The 16208-nt window shown below is 34.7% G+C and overlaps 1 protein-coding gene across 1 annotated transcript; it reads right to left on the reverse strand.

The window, feature by feature from the left end:
- Window positions 1-1495: 1495 nt before the first annotated feature.
- On the reverse strand, window positions 1496-16181 carry LOC111427885 (Dynein heavy chain at 36C). Its single transcript, XM_071196565.1, has 29 exons — window positions 16091-16181; window positions 15738-16034; window positions 15188-15411; window positions 14526-15134; window positions 14285-14473; window positions 13863-14233; window positions 13377-13805; window positions 13027-13321; window positions 12678-12967; window positions 12502-12624; window positions 11002-12445; window positions 10641-10952; window positions 10337-10585; window positions 8382-10259; window positions 8144-8316; window positions 7828-8083; window positions 7239-7768; window positions 6957-7182; window positions 6009-6759; window positions 5726-5954; window positions 5518-5671; window positions 4543-5465; window positions 4122-4303; window positions 3243-4070; window positions 3018-3184; window positions 2398-2632; window positions 2184-2335; window positions 1848-2129; window positions 1496-1793 (listed from the first exon to the last, which is right to left on the reverse strand). Exons 2-29 carry the CDS (start codon window positions 15964-15966, stop codon window positions 1587-1589), a joined length of 11937 nt encoding a protein of 3978 aa, XP_071052666.1. The 5' UTR covers window positions 15967-16034; window positions 16091-16181; the 3' UTR covers window positions 1496-1586.
- Between the last annotated feature and the right edge of the window lie 27 nt (window positions 16182-16208).

Raw genomic sequence — 16208 nt, forward strand, 5'->3', positions numbered from 1 at the left:
AGAAAGACTTTAGAGAGAATAATTCATTGGAAGGGATTTCACGTGAAGTAGTGTAGCCATCTGACTACCACGGAGGAGTAGGACGTTCCGGGAAGCGATTATTTGAATTCAAATAGACTAATTTGTCGCCCTAGTCGGAAACCAGTGTTCGCTGTTTGGGAATGGAATGGGGCGGGAACATTCAATAGTACCCGTCGCGGTCCTGTTTGCACAAGTTTAGCGTTCCCGTCGACGCCGGCGTTACGTGTCCGCATCTGAGGGTTGCGTCCGTTGTTTGCATATTCTCCTGTTTACCCAGACACGAGACCAAAAGAGTTACTCGGGTTTCCAGTCCCTGAAGAGACACCCCAGAGCGAATGTAATTCGTGGCTGGAATTTGATCAGAGATGCCACAAGACTGCTTTAACGATCATAGAAATGGAAAAGTCGAAAAGAGGTGGGAAAAAGTCATTGAATTGATTCAAAATATATTTGCAATAACAATTAGATTATAGTTTAATTTTAATATATATGTAAATGCAATGTTTCAAATGAGGTTATACATGTTTCTAGATACTAAAAAATGCATAGAACAACAAAACTAGAACGTGTCATAATAGCAAAGCAGAAAGAGGTTACGAAAGCGGGCGCGTTCGGGCGAACACTTTGTTTGCATTTATTTTTGGACCATCGCAAACGATCTCGCGCTTGCGGTCGCATGTTCATATTTTCCACATTGAATGAAAAAAGAAAAAAAATAAAAATAACGGAGCCAACACTCACACATATACACTTTTTTATCTAGTTAACACGGGCGTGCACAGGGAGATTCGGCGATCCAAGCGGGCCTGGGCTCGTTCGTAGGGTTACACATTGTCGCTGACGTCACGTTCCTGGACAGTAACCATGGATACCATCTAGGGATGCTGTATTTTATTCTCGCCCTCTCTGTCCCGGCACGTTTCCGTCCCTCTCTGTAATTTATTTTGCGTATCCATCTTCTTTACGCCTGTCCCAGTGGCGTACCGTTGCCTATCGCTCTCCCTGTCTAGCGGCGTCCCACCTCCCCTTTTCTCCCGAACCCTATTCCACCCTACACCCGCGAAGGCCCTTTCGTTGGGGCTTCTATCCCCTTACGGCTCTACCCCCGCCCTCGTTGATCTATAATTCATTTTTGGGCGCTCTCTCCTCCGCTATATTATGAATAGATGCGGATATTAATTTTTTAATTAACTCAATTAGTCAACGTTCAACCAGCCGACGTTGGTTTGTTACCAATTTTTCTAAGACTAACTTTAAAGTTTTTTCTTCTTGATAAGATTTACTGGCACTCACAAACTATTAAAGCTTTATTACTTTTTATTACATTAAAGCAATTTTTATTAACACAAGCTCTTACATAATCCAATCTGTATATGTTGTATACAGTGTAATCATATTCCTCTACAATGTTTTACAAATACGCAGCAACTGATGAGGATTAAAATCGAACGATAAACGTTATTGATACATTGACTATTATAATTAGAAAAGCTTTTATTGTAAATTAAGATAGGTATACATAAAGCACCTAAAAACATGTAGGCAAAAAACCCATAAAACATTAATTATTGTGATAAAGCGCATAACATCGCCACTCCTCTTAAAATCCAATGTTCAGGGTCCTTTATTGTAGGTATCGTCATCGCAATAACAAAATTAGTTGAGTGACCTGTGGTAGATAAAACTCCTTTTCGTTCACTAGTTTTATAAAGAGGGCAAATATAAGTGTGTCGTTGAATCAAATCACTACGTTTTATTGGTTTTAACCAGATCTATAAAAATTATCTAAATCATTAGGGCCTTGTTAAGTAGAAATTAATCTTTACATAAGGTATAGTACTAAAGAGAACTTTTGGAAGTGACTCATCTAAACTCATAGATTTCATGTTCCATCTAGCGCCGTCCACGAATAAACCATAAACGTAAACTCCGTCATCGGGAGCTTTACTAAAAGTAGTTGCTTTCAACATTTCGTAATCAAACGATAATAAATCAATAGGTATTTTATATTTTCTTGCATAGTTTTGTTGGGCACCGGTTAAGAAAGCTTGAGTGAAATAAAATCCCGATAACCAAAACGTTACTGGGGCTCCATTCTCAAACCATAACTACAAATAATTCTTTTTTGTAAAAACGAATTTTATTGAGAATAAAAGAAATACTTGTAGAAATGATAATCTTTGAAGGAAATCATTTATATAACTTCCCAGTGGTTTCAATGAAGGGTAAGAAGCACCAGCCCACATTTTTGGAATTCGACCCGTTAACATACTTGTTAAGACTTCTTCTAACGAAGAATTCATTACAATCACACCTATTATAATTAAAATTAATTAATGAAAAATTGATGAGATAATGATTAGAATGGATTAAAACCTTTTATCGCCTTCCTAATGTTCATTAAGCTGCTTCGTATCACACTGAGGAGTTTATTGTATCTTCCCATTTCTTGCACCAAAACAGTGTTCATACTTTGATTGTAAGAGGTGGGATATTTTTCCATTACATCAACAATGTCGAAATTTTTGGGAAGTTTATTGAGAATATCCGCTGCTATATCATTTACTGTATCATCAGAAGATTTTCCTTCACCACCACCGCTAGCAGCATCCTATATCAAAGATAACAAGAGTTTATACAAAAAGATAATTTATTTCCTCAAAGTTAATTAAAATTGTTTTTCTTACCCTTGCCGCTATGAGTTGCTTTTATAAATTGTAAAATTTTCTAATTAAAATAATCGATTGAATTAAAACTAGAACACTAGACCTGGAACTAGACAGTTTCTAGTTCTTAGTCTACTGTTAGCTGACTTAATAAATTAATTTACTTACTACCAATTCCCACACATCCTGGCAAGAGATTGTAAAGAAATATATAATCAATCAAATCAAATTTATTTATTCATACTTACCGTGCGATCCTTATAAGCAACACGATTCAAAATGAAAATATTAAATAGATTACCCCTATAACAATATAGAAATGTAACAAACCTGTGTAACAAGAACAGTCGAAAATAATAAGTTTGTTTCTTGCTGTTCTTTCATTATATCAGCATTTTCGTTCATCCCAAATACTCCGGGAGGAGTAATTATCGGTAGAGATTTCGTGTAATTTATATAAGTCTCGTATTCCGTTGAAGCCGGGCAATAATACACACCTAAAAAGCATGTCATCATAAAAACACTCCATGCTAAGAAGATGCTATTAAATCATACCTGTAGGGTCAAATGAATAATGCTCCTTTTCAACTAACCCCTTGCAATAAAATTGATTTAAAATGGTTCGTAAACACCTTCTATCCCAATCATCGGTTACTCGCCCACCATAATTACATTCACCGGTTAAATATCTAATAGCATCATACTGGACGTCATCGTATTCATCTAAAAACATCTGCAGTTGCATGACGCTTATTCGCAAATCGGTTTCGTTGAATTCATATTGAATATTCCATCCCAACGGTCCAAATTTGCGACGTTCTTGTATCGAAGCGTGGAAAAAGCAAAGGCCGTAAAGTAACTTCTTGAAAATTAAATCTTGTTTGCAAGCATTAAACCATTCCATGTTTGAAATTGGATCGCTTAAATACGATCTCACTATATTCGCTCGTAGACCTTTAGGGGGTTCGTTCGTCATTTTTACGCCGTTTTGAAGTACTAATACCGGAAAGTGTTCAGCTGGGTAAGAAGTTAACCATAATCGGAAATCGGGGTGAGTTGTTTCCATGGTAAAATTTTCACATATTTTTTCTAGCATAGGCATAAAGCTTTTCGCGAGGTGACAATTTTGTAAAACCACCCAAGTTCCGTTCTTAACACCTTCATCAATTAATCTGACGGCAATCGGTCCTTGACCTTGTCCTAATGACAACGAAAATAATCTTGAAGATCCGAATCCTTGATCGTCGGCAAATTTTAATAAAACTGCAGTAGGATCCGCCCCAGGTGTTAAAACAAAAATTAAAGGAACAGTACAATAGGAATCGGCGTAAGATGATGGTAAATCAAAAGGGGGAGGCTCAATATATGGTTTTCCCATATGCTCTAAAATAATATTTGTATTAAATACAAATAACAAAAAATAAATAAAATTACTTTCTACGAAATCTTGTACCCCAGGAACCACTTTATCTGGACGTATTACTCTTAATAAAAGCAACTTTTCAAGATCGCTGATTTTAGAGTAATTACCAGGAAGAGTGGCGTGATGTGGTTCTGGTGAATCAAAAACAGCTCTCCAAGCGTTCAAATTTGCGGTAAAATGTTGTCGAATTCCTCTTCATAAAAAATTTAAAATGAAATCATTTATATCTTTTACTGAGCTAAAACTAGAAGTAACGCTAAGACCTAGAGTTAGAAACATTCGGGTTTAGCCGTGCATCTGAAAACTTTTAAAGTTGACCCATTTTCCGGCAAAACTAAACGTGATTAGACTGTTTCTAATCTTAGTTCTAGCGTTAGTTCTAAGTTTAGTTCAATTAACACCGACCATGAAAGTCTCCGTACTGATACTTACTTTAAAGCTGGAAAATCATCAGCTCGACACAACTCGTCCCATGATTTTTGAACCAACCAATCAGAAGGATTTTGATAGGGGTTATCTAATCCAACACCACCAGTTAGAAAGAACATCCATTCAGCAGTATTTAGTTGTCCTCTACTTTTCATTAAATTTACCGCCAGCAATAACGAAAATAATAATTTATCTTTTTCAAATAAACTTCGACAAATATTGACGTACAAAGAATAAGTAAAATAGGTTTGTAAATCTTTTAATCGTACTTGTACGTCATCGACCCGTTCGGTATTATCTATCGCTCCTTTGAAGAGATTCATATACCAGCCTAAGGAGTATTGATACATGGGGTCGATATTAGCCAAATCTACGATGGTGAAAAATAAAACTGCTGCGTGTACCGCTATGGGTCTATATTCCATTCTAGCTTTATCGATGGATTTTTCAGTTACTTCCGCCACGGCTTGTTTGGCGGCGATTTCGTTCGATAAAACTTTCGATGAGCTTAAAATTTGAATTCCAGTTTCATCTTCTAAAATATTTCCTTCGGATGAACTTAAAACCCACAAAATCTTATCTTCGATTTCTTTCAACATCCTTTTATTTTCTGCACCTTGTAAAATAAGTTGATTTTTTTCAGCTTCTAAATCGGGACGTTCCTTGGCAACAGCTATCCCCAAAAGTTGATCTTCCAACCCAACAGTGGTTATCATAAAATTCACCAATGTTACCTTTACTGCTACTTCCGGTAAATAATGGGGATTTCTTAACTTTGTTGTGATATATAATTTAAAGGCGTTGTTATATTCAACCACTGAATCCCCAAGTTTTAAACACATTGCACCACCTTGTTTAAAAACTTGTTGGGCTAATACAGGTTCTAAAATTGCATCTAATTCTTCGCCAATATTTTCTAATAAAACCTAAAAATGCTATTTTTAATAAAAATAATTGTAATTAAAAAAACGATTTTACGGGTTGCCCAAATTGAATCGCATTCTCTAAAACTCTCACATAATCCGACTGATTTAAACGAATCATAGCTAAATTATTTTGTTTTTCCATGTTTTTTACCCATTTATTTGCTTGACCTTGCGGATCGATCATTAATGGATATCTTCTAGCGTTTCTAAATCGCAAAAAAAAAATTAAATAAGTGATATACAAAAATTAAAAACAATACGTTATTATAATTCCATTATCAATGCTAAAGTTGTCACTGGGTAAACCAAAAATATTCCATTGTCTTATTACAACCGGTTCGCCGAGAATGGCGGTTAATTGAAAATCGGCGGCGCAAACAATTTTATACGCTGTAAGTGCTTTGACCCATTCGTCGATCTGAACCTGCCTATATTGCAAGGTAAAAGCACCTAAATAAGCGACAACACCAGAACTAAGCAGCACATCTCCTATTAAGTTACAAAAATTTAATCATAAAAATTAATAAAATAAAATTAATTTACCTGTTAAAATTGAATATTTTTCAGTTAAAGCTTTAGCGGTGGAAGACCATCTTTGTTTCTCACCTCCTAATCCGCCAATAAGTTCTTCGGCTCTTTGCAGTTTTGTAGCGCAAAGTTCAGCTTCTGCATTCAATTGCTGAAATTTTGCATTTTCACTATCTAGAACGGCTTCTAACGCTGCCACCTTTTCCCTTGCCTCTCGTAACAAAGCTCTTTTCGCTTCTAAAGCTACCATAGCTTTATTATAATCAGCTTCAGCCGCTGCTAGAGCCAATTTTTTAGGCGCCACGACTTTAGCTACTTTATCATATTTCGAAATGGCAATAACCCATTTGCACAAACCTTCTGCAGCGGCCGAAGCCGATCTTACTTTGTCCGGATCGAAATTTTCGTCGCATAAAATTCTGTCTGCTAATTTTTTCATTACGGCCACGGGGATATTGTCTTTATCAAAATTAATTAGATTATCAAGGAATTTAATGTCCCCAAGTACTTTCTTTGATGGCCCCCAATAATCCTCAACCGTTCCGATACCACTTGGAGCAGGAACCTTATCCGGCTTAATATCTTTTACGACACAAATAGCTTCCATCACCAATTTTACTCCTTGAGGTGGATTTTTCATTGTTTTTACTATTGTAATATCAGCCGGGGTTAATGTATTTAAAGCTGATAAAGCTGCGTTTAATATCGGCATTGCCTCAGCCAAGTCTGCATCACATTCATTTTTAATTGCTTGAGCAGCTTCAGCCTATATATTTTTAAAGTAATATTAGATATAAATTGCGTATTAGGGTTAAAGAGGTGCAAAAAGACAGAAATAACCTATGTTAGTCTCGAAATTCAAAACAAGTCAGGAATTAATAAAACCAAAACAGCACGTAGTAAGTAAAAGTTTGAAATTATAATTGGTGAACTCGAATACATACCATACGCTAAATAAATTACCTGGATATTAGCTGCAGCTTCATCTTCCATAACCATAGCTTCAACTACCGCTGCATCCGCGGATTCAGCCTCAACATTTTTCATGGTTGCTTGGACTTTAGCTGCTGCTATTACTAATTCGGGTTGTAAAGCTTCTAAACTTGCTTGCATCACAGCAACTTCAGCCCCAGCTCCTAATAATTTTTGTATTCCAACTTCATATCGTTTTTTGCCTGTTAAAACTTCCCTACATCGTAAAAAAATTATACTAAACATACATTATTTCTGTTTCGTGACACTTACTTTCTTTTTTTGGTTAAAAACGTTTTGAAAGTGTTAATTAGTTCTAAATAAGAAGTGGGGGTTACATAATTTTTTCTACCCAATCTATTAAAGAACTCATCTGATAATCTTTGAGTTGATGTATGGATTATTTGGCACATATCAATGCAAACTGTTCGTTCTTCCGTTGGTAATTCTATTTCGCCCAAAAACCTGGTTGCTACCGCTAATAAAGCGTCTTCAGGCCAAGATTGAAACCAATCTATGGTGCAACAATTTACCATAGCCGGGAATTTTCTAATCCTGTTTCTGAATCCATCACCAATTGGGCTCATCGCAAGCACAAGGTGAAGTTGGTCCCTAACGATTTGTACAAACAAATTAAATAACGCCACAGGACTTCCATCGGTTTGTAAAGATTTATCTCTTTGGCGATCAATCTGACGCATTTTCTCGCATAATTCAACCTTCTCCTCAGCACTGAAAATATTTGGTACTTCACCAGAATTTAATAAATTACTTAGATCCTCCAAAAACGATTCTTCTTTGATCTTTATTAAATCAATTAATAATTCAATCAATCAATTAATTAGTATTTAAAAATAATTACTTGGCTATCAGTAAACAAGAACATTCCGTGTTGATCTGATGAACATGCTTTTTTTAAGATCACTTTCACATCTTCATGCCATTCATACATTCCATATGTTCTGGTAATTTCTACCTGGAATAATTCATATTCAGAAATATGAGCTGATAATCTTGAGAGTGATTGTCGTCCGGATCCTCCAACACCAACTAAAAGAGCGTGACATCGCGGTTGTTTTACTATTCTGCAGATTTTCGATAAATGCTCGACAGCAAAACTAAAAATAAAATTAAATGAATTAACTGGGGCTCAAGAAAAATTGGAATATTATTATTACCGAAACAATACAAGGTTCATTGGTTTCTTTGACATGTTGTTAAATTCTCTCAAATAACCCTCCACTATCGCTGTTAATTGGTCCAAGTTGGTGACTTCCATGTAATGTCTCGAATCGGCTTTAACATTCGCAAAATCACAATATAATAAATTTCTAAGTTCTGTTTCTCCAATCTAATATTGAAACAATATATTTACGTTAATTTGGTCAAATGAATTTTAGAATGACAAATTCTTACAGTTTTACGTCCAGGTGTGGCAATTCGTTGAAACATAGCATTAAAATTTTCTTCAAATTCTCTCTCAACAACTTCTCTTAATGTCTCAACCAGCCAATTTCTATCTTCATCATCCACCAATCGATCACTGTAAACCCTTAAAACCTCATGTACCCATAATCTCTTCATAGCCACCACATTCTCTAGGGTTTCTGGTATCGATAATAACACTCCTTGTATAACCCTAGAGAAATCTCTTAAATTGAATAGATAATGGGATTTTGCTGGTGTGGGTAACAAATTGGCTCGGCTTAATTTGTAAACGTCAAGAGTGGCCAACACAATCATATCGATACAAACTTCAAAATCATCTGAAAATCCCCTACTAGTCAAATGCCATGACATGATTTTCGAAAAAATATGTTTCATAACGTGATCTTGAAATTCGTCTATACACAAATGGTTAAAATGGCGAGCAAATCTTGGAGTGACATCATTTCTTCCAGCTCCTGGTGGACCCATCGCACACATAAATTGAATATCGATTAATTTCATGGGAACTATTTCTTTTAAATTATACCACATCTGGTGATCGAACCACTGACGTAATAATTCGATGGGTGGCTGTGCCCCGTACGTTTCTTTTAAAGGCATGCTTACATCATCGACAAATATTACGCTTCTTTTACCAACTGGTGGGCCGAAGATTCCTTTTCGCCTTTTATCTAGTTTACTCATAATAATATCTTGGGTTTGATTGGCAGAAGTTTGTGCTGAGAAGTTAATAAAAAACGGTTTATAAACGGCGGTGTTATTCTTTTTAAGCAGAAAATCAATCACATATACAGATTTTCCAGTACCAGTTGGACCCACAATCATAACGGCTTTTTGATGTTGAACTAACAAAGTCATGATAGCTATGTTTCTGATAGTTTCTATAGTTGAGACAATAATTTGATTAAAAGGAAGATCCTTTGGAATTGGAGGAGCTAGTGCTAATTCATCAGACCAAAGTGTCCATTTTCCTTTGCCTTCTTTGGTGTATCTGTAATCAAAAACCGATTCGGCAGGAGGTAATGTGGAAATATACGGTTTTTCTGCTTTCGGAATTTCAAAAATAATCCCTAACGCTTGAACAGCTTTCTCGGGAAATTCTCTTTCAAGCAATCCCCTAAACATGATGTCAAACTTAGGTCTGCTATCAACATCTAATGTCGCACCCAAAGACCAAATGCACGAAAAAAAGAAAACACCTTCCAATTGAGCACGTACATCCAAATCTGACGTTTGTTCCATATACTGATCATCATTAAAATCATCAAGAAAGCAATCAAACAAATTCATTGCAGACCGCAAGAGATTTGAGTTCGAAGTAGGGGCAATTTCTTTAACACCACCTCTTCTTAAAAGCCATATAAGGGGGTCGCAGAATCGTTTAAACAAACCCTTCAACATAGTTTTATGAAAATCATCGATTTTTTGTGGTAAAGTGTTGGTCCATGATATTAATAAAGGCTCCCACCCCAAAGTAGCCGGTTCCATATAAATCATACCACATCGTGAAACGGTTGCTGGCGAAGCAACCTCTAAATCCATTGGCTCAAATATTAAATTAGTCGTAGGGGCTAATTGAATGATTTCTCCCGACATCAAACACAACTTTTTATTATCATCTAGCACGGTATTCATATTTTCTATCCAAACTGCATCAACCGGTCCATCAAATAAAAGCCATTTTCTATCATCCGTTGTGGACATTGCAAAATCGCGATAACTAACTGCGAGAACACCGTCGGACCATTCGTGGGAAATGGGATCGAATTGACCATAAAGTTGACCCATTGTTATTGATTTTGGATTGATAACTGTGTAGATCGCTCTATGCTCGTCCATACCACCCTAAAATATTATGACAACCAATAAAAACTTGAAGTGTATTCAATATTTAGCGTTTTAATAAAAAAAATGAAAATTACTCTTTTTTCCACTAAACCCAAAGCATCCGCTAAAACTCTATAACAAGTTGTTTTACCACCAAATGGATAACCAACAATCATCAAACCATGTCTTACAATAATCATTTCGTATAATTGATGAATTTTTTCTACAAAGAAGGGGGTATTTTGGAAGTTACCCGTTTTGCAAGTATCTGCAACTGCAAGATCTAAAATATCGTAATCAGGCTCTGGCAGATGAACCCCAGGGAATAAATCAGAAGTTATGCCCTAAGAAATAAAAATCATAAATATTTCTTCTAATAATTGCAATTAAATAAAAAACCATAAAAAGCGGGACATCGTGATCTAAAAATTTAGCTAAATTCACATCAGTGATGGATCTTAAAATCAATATTCCTTCCGTTTCCTCTGGATATCTCAATTTTAACGACCCAGCGGCTCTTAAAACGGATTTAACCGCTCTCATTCCATAATCATAATGACATTGTGAGGAAAGTTGTTCTGAGCACAATCTATAAGTTGCAACGATCTTAACCGCCATTGGTTTAGCTTGAAGGAATCCGCATGCGTATAATTCAATTTCTGATATTAAAGCGTAATCAGGAACCATCATAGCTACAGATCTGAATAACGCCTAAAATTTAAAATAATTAAAATACATTCACATTTTGATTTAATCTCACTTTAAGATTATCTGGTAATTCTGATCGTCCTGCGTATCCAGGATTCATCGTGATGAAAACGGCGCAAGTGGGGTCCAATTTTATTTCTGTACCTTCAAATAGCAATTTTTCGGCGCCAGCATTAATCGCCCTTTGAATTGTTAGGATTTGTTGAGCTACCACTGATAAAACTTCCAAATCAATCCTGTTAAATTCATCAAAACATGACCAAGCTCCACAAGAAGCTAAACCCTTGAAGAATTTTCCTAAAGCAAGATAATCTAAACCATCTGAACAATTAAAGACAACGCATTGTTTGGCAACTGCTTTAGCTAAATCTTTGGTTGTTTCTGTCTTTCCAGTTCCAGCGGGACCTTCGGGGGCACCCCCCAAATGAAGGTGTAAAGCACCAAATAGCGTTCGATAACAACGATCGGTTAATGGAGTTACAACTAATCTTGCCACATTTCCTAAGTATTCATATCCATACGGTAATGTTGAATTAATCATTTTGGTAAGGAGTTGCTTGTTCTCCCAGTAATATCTTAATTGACACAACCAGTTAAAATCACTAATACTAACCACTTTAAGGCCTATAATTTCTGTTAGCACATCCCTAGCGTGAACGTCAAGCACGACCAATGCTCCTAATGTAATACGATTTTGTAGGCTGAGTTTTCCTCTAACCAAATCGACTATTTTCATAATTTGCATGTTACAATGTTTCAGATAATTAGACATCTCTTCTAATGATACAAGTATCGCTTCGTGGACTTCTACGGTCCAATAGTTCATAGCTATCGATTGAACTACTTGACCAGGCCAAATTAACACCCACACGTCTCTGTCTTTCGTCGGATAATCTGCTACAGCACCAGCTACAGCTTGGTAAACAGATTTTTTCATATCTTTTTCAAGGTCTAAAAGCCATTTTTCAACTTGTCCCCTTGCTAAAGAAGTTTGGATCACATCAACTAACGGAACGTATTCTCCTTCACTAGATCTCATATGAGTAACATCTAAATCTTCAGTAAAAGTTAGTTTGGCTATACCTTCAAAGCATTTCTTCAAATGAGGTTGTACTCTTGTGGGATCTTTTGTTTCTGATAAGATCTCCAATAATTCGTCGTTGGAGAGGAAGAAGAATCTCGGAAAATACAATCGCTTCTTTTCTAAGTAATCATTTAACCCTTTTTGGATCAGGTCTAATAAATTGTTGCTCTTCTTCATCCGTTCCAGAAGTTTATCAATTAAAGTTACCGATAATACTGTTGGTTCAGCGTACACGGTTTTCATCACTTCTCTCCAAATCTTATCAACTACTGTAAATCTTCGCCCTTCTTCAGGCATTTGCTGTTGAATGTCTGGCGAAGAAAAGATGGGTTCTAAATACATCCAAGTGGACTGAACTTTTAGCCATTGATCGATGATTTCTTGTAGAAGTTGCAATTTTGCTTCCCATTCTCTGAAATATTTTCAGTTTTAAAGAGAGTTAAAAAAATGGTAATTTAATACCCTTACAAAGTCTCTTTTTCAAACGGTTTAATATAAGGTGAACCTTTAATTGTTTGTGTTTTAATGATGTGATCATCGAGTTGTACTTGGATTTCATCGACAGATGATATAATATATGTTCCTGTATCCCTAAATTAATAAATGAATTACAAAAAAATACGCCTTCTTTTAAATAAAAATACTTATAAACTAAAACACTAAATTCAACTCCATCCCATTCGGCTTTCATTTTCGCCAAATTCTTCTCCAAATTATTTTCTTTAGAAGCAGCTTCGGAAATACTTTCAAACATACTAATGTAATCATCTAAACCATAGTCAATAATTTTAGCGAGTGTTAAATCGGCATCTGGTTTGATTGGAAATCCAACGATCTCAGAAATTTGTTCCCAATGTCGTTCTTTCAATCCGGGATTTCCAAGCGTTTGAATTACTGGCATGTGCTCCTTGAAACCTTCAATTTTTTCGCGAACCTTATTAAATCAATTGTGTTATTAATTATTATTATTAATAAGAAACTTTTTATACATACAGTTTGGGCTAAATGTTCCGTATCCGGTTTATCACTAAACGTCTTCTCCAATTTATAAATATTTCGATAAAGAGTTTGAGTATCAGTGTCAATATCATCAGGTGGGAAGGTACCAACTTTTGAGTTCATCCACTTATCATGTTTTGATATGAATTCTGTTGCGTTATCGTATAGTTTTTTGAAAGGGGTTAAATTGTCGTGAATTACTTTTCTTTCTGGATATTGTGTGGTTTCATAATTAAAAGCAGTCTCTTCTTGATTAAATTGATCTATTTTTTCCATAGCAGACACCAATCTATAATAATTTATTAAGAAATAGCAAAAACTATTACTAAATAATTATTACGAACTTTGCATCTAGTTGATTAGCTTTTTTGTAGTATTTAGGTAACTCATCGATATCGCCGTTATATTGCAATTCATCGACCATTTTCGCATATATTGCAAGATCATCTCGGAATTTCTGTATGCGTACGGTAAGAAGTTCCTGAAACTCCACCGTTTTTACTTCTACCATTTCCCGGTGTTCATCCATGATTTTCGGCATTCGAAGATACCAGCAGAAAGTTATGTTGTTCTGTTTTATTTCAGCAGAACTATATGGTATGTGATCGCATAAAAATATCATGTATCTCAAGATAATTCTTAAACGATCTTCCATTTGATATAACTTAACCGTCTCTACGTTGTTTGCATAAGCTATTAAATCCATAAGTTCTTCGGTGGTTTGTGGCACAGTTAATAGTCTGTTTGCAATAGTTTCGTATTCAAGTCCCAACCTAAAAATATATTTAAGAAGACATTAATCGTCTTTTAATAAATATTACAAAATTTACTTTCTACATATAGTTTGATATTCCTTTATTAGTGCTTGTATTAATATATCTTTAAAATTTCCAGCTGAAATTACCAAGGTTTTGATGAAATCATCTCGTATCATATCGTACATTCCAATAGTAACAATATGTTCGACATACTCGGGAAGGTTTTGTTCCATATCTTCAAAATATATAACTTGATCACAATAATCTTCGAATGGATGATTGTCGGACATGAACTGAATAATATTAATGTTTGCGTCGCCGTTTAAAAGAGACATGTATTTATCAAAATCTTGAACGCGAAGTTCTGGACCTATTCTTTGATCTTCGAGTAAATCTTGAATTTGTTGTCGATAACCTTGTACGATACTTTCCGAAATCACTGGCTATTATTTTAATTAAAACAAACTTAATTTTTTTAACTAATTAATACCAACCTGCAATGTAACAATTGGAAATTGGTAATCCAAATACAATTGGCTTTCTAATCTAGGAATTGTTTTAACAGCTTCAACCATATCATCTAAAATTTGGCAAAGATTTGTTCTAAAACTTTGAAATGGTGGTTCAAAATCAATTATATCGTCCCTTTTTGTTAATGATACTTCAAATCCTTTATTTTCGTACTAAAAATTATATATATATATTTTTTTTTGATAAATTATTAAATTTATTTACCATAATTGTTGTAATATATTTTGTATAATCATACAAAGATTTCAATGCTAATGTTTGGAGGTGATAAGTCATTAAACAAGCGACGCAATTATAAAATCGTTTCATTTTTTTTTGTTTAGAAGGATCTGGTAATATTCCTCTTCTATTTCCAACCAAAAAAATATCAATAACATTTTTAAAATAAGAGTTCATTAAAATTTGTTTGCAATTATCGATTTGTTTTGACGTCACAACGATAAATTTATTTAAGTCATACGCTCCTTTATGCTGTTTAAGTTGTTTTGTATCAACTAGACGTAAATCCCGGTAATTCACATACCAAAGATCGACCATCGAATGTATGCAGGAATTCGTTACATGAAGAATCATTTCTAGTTTAGGTCGCATATCAGCCACTGTCGTTTCCCACGTCAATTTTAGTCCAGCTAATTCTCGCCTTTCAGCCGAATCAAATTCCGTCGATTGATCTTCTACAAGCGCGGGATCTTTTAGTGCAAAATCTACGATCGCTTTTTTAATAACCATCGTAAAATCTTCTTTCGTTTCTTCAATAGCAGTCGATAAAATTTCACGAAACTTTTTTAATTTTTTTGGTATTAATAATAAAATCTAAAAAAATATATGATTTAGCTTCGTTATGGTATTTTAATCTTTTATTTTACTTCATCTAAAACTTTTTGATCCATTGGAGACACGTGGATAGTATCAACACCGTGTCTTATATAATTATAATATCTCAACAGTTCCTTATCCTCAGCATTTGAAATATCATCTAGATCATCTTCCTTTTCTTCTGAACAGATTAAATTTACTAAACGTTTACGAAATTCTTCTCTGCGTTGCCGTTGATAAGTGTAAGATGCTAACATTGCTTTCTGTGCAGTGGCTAAGAGATTGATGTGAACAAAATTTTCATATTAATAAAACGTAATTATAAGTATGAAGGCTTTCACGGCCAGTCATAATTGAACTAAAACCAGGTTGTACTAGCTGGTATACTTCTAGGCTTCTTTATTCATGTGCATTAGAAAGTATTACTGGTCTGTTTCTTTTTTAAGTAATTGGACTGCCTCGGCTTCTTAATAATGGACATGTATTAAAAGAAGTTGTACTACCTTATTTTTTAGTAATGAACTGTTGGCCTCGGCAGCACAACTGCCTCAAATGTAGTCTGTTTCTAATTTACAAACAAGATATATTTTAATAAATTACCTTTCTTTTGAGAGATAGCTAATTTCCTTTTATACCCCGGATAACCGGAAGCTAATGTAGGTTTAACAAGTTCCCGTGGAAGTTGAAATAAAGGGTTAGATTGAATGGTGTATTCGGGAGGTAAACTAAATTTGGGTACTTTAACTTTAACATCACAATTTTCCATTGCTGCTCGTTTCTCAGCGATTTTTTTTAATAATTTTTCTCGTTCTGATTTTCTATAAGACATGGTGATAAAAATCCTACAAACACTGATCACTCAGGTTAATCGGATTATGGTTATAACACAAGTTTTCGCTGAAACAGATGCGTGATTTGATATTTAGCTTGGTTTAAATTAGATGTTAACTTACTCGATTCAAAATTATTTAATAAAATATTGAAAATGATATTATCAATTCGTTTATATTTAAAGAGACGTTTCTCGTTTGATAGAAATAAATAGTTTATTTGGTCACTATGACAACATTT

This window comes from Onthophagus taurus, chromosome 6 (genome assembly GCF_036711975.1).
Source record: "Onthophagus taurus isolate NC chromosome 6, IU_Otau_3.0, whole genome shotgun sequence".
Taxonomy (NCBI): domain Eukaryota; kingdom Metazoa; phylum Arthropoda; class Insecta; order Coleoptera; family Scarabaeidae; genus Onthophagus; species Onthophagus taurus.

What these genes read in the sequence shown, in the direction of transcription:
- LOC111427885 (XM_071196565.1), bottom strand. Translation starts at nt 15,966, where the DNA reads ATGTCTTATAGAAAATCAGAACGAGAAAAATTATTAAAAAAAATCGCT. An exon ending in AGCTATCTCTCAAAAGAAAG is followed by an intron (nt 15,412 to 15,737) that starts GTAATTTATTAA and finishes TCAATCTCTTAG; the next exon opens with CCACTGCACAGAAAGCAATG. An exon ending in CATTAGGAAGGCGATAAAAG is followed by an intron (nt 2,336 to 2,397) that starts GTTTTAATCCAT and finishes TAATTATAATAG; the next exon opens with GTGTGATTGTAATGAATTCT.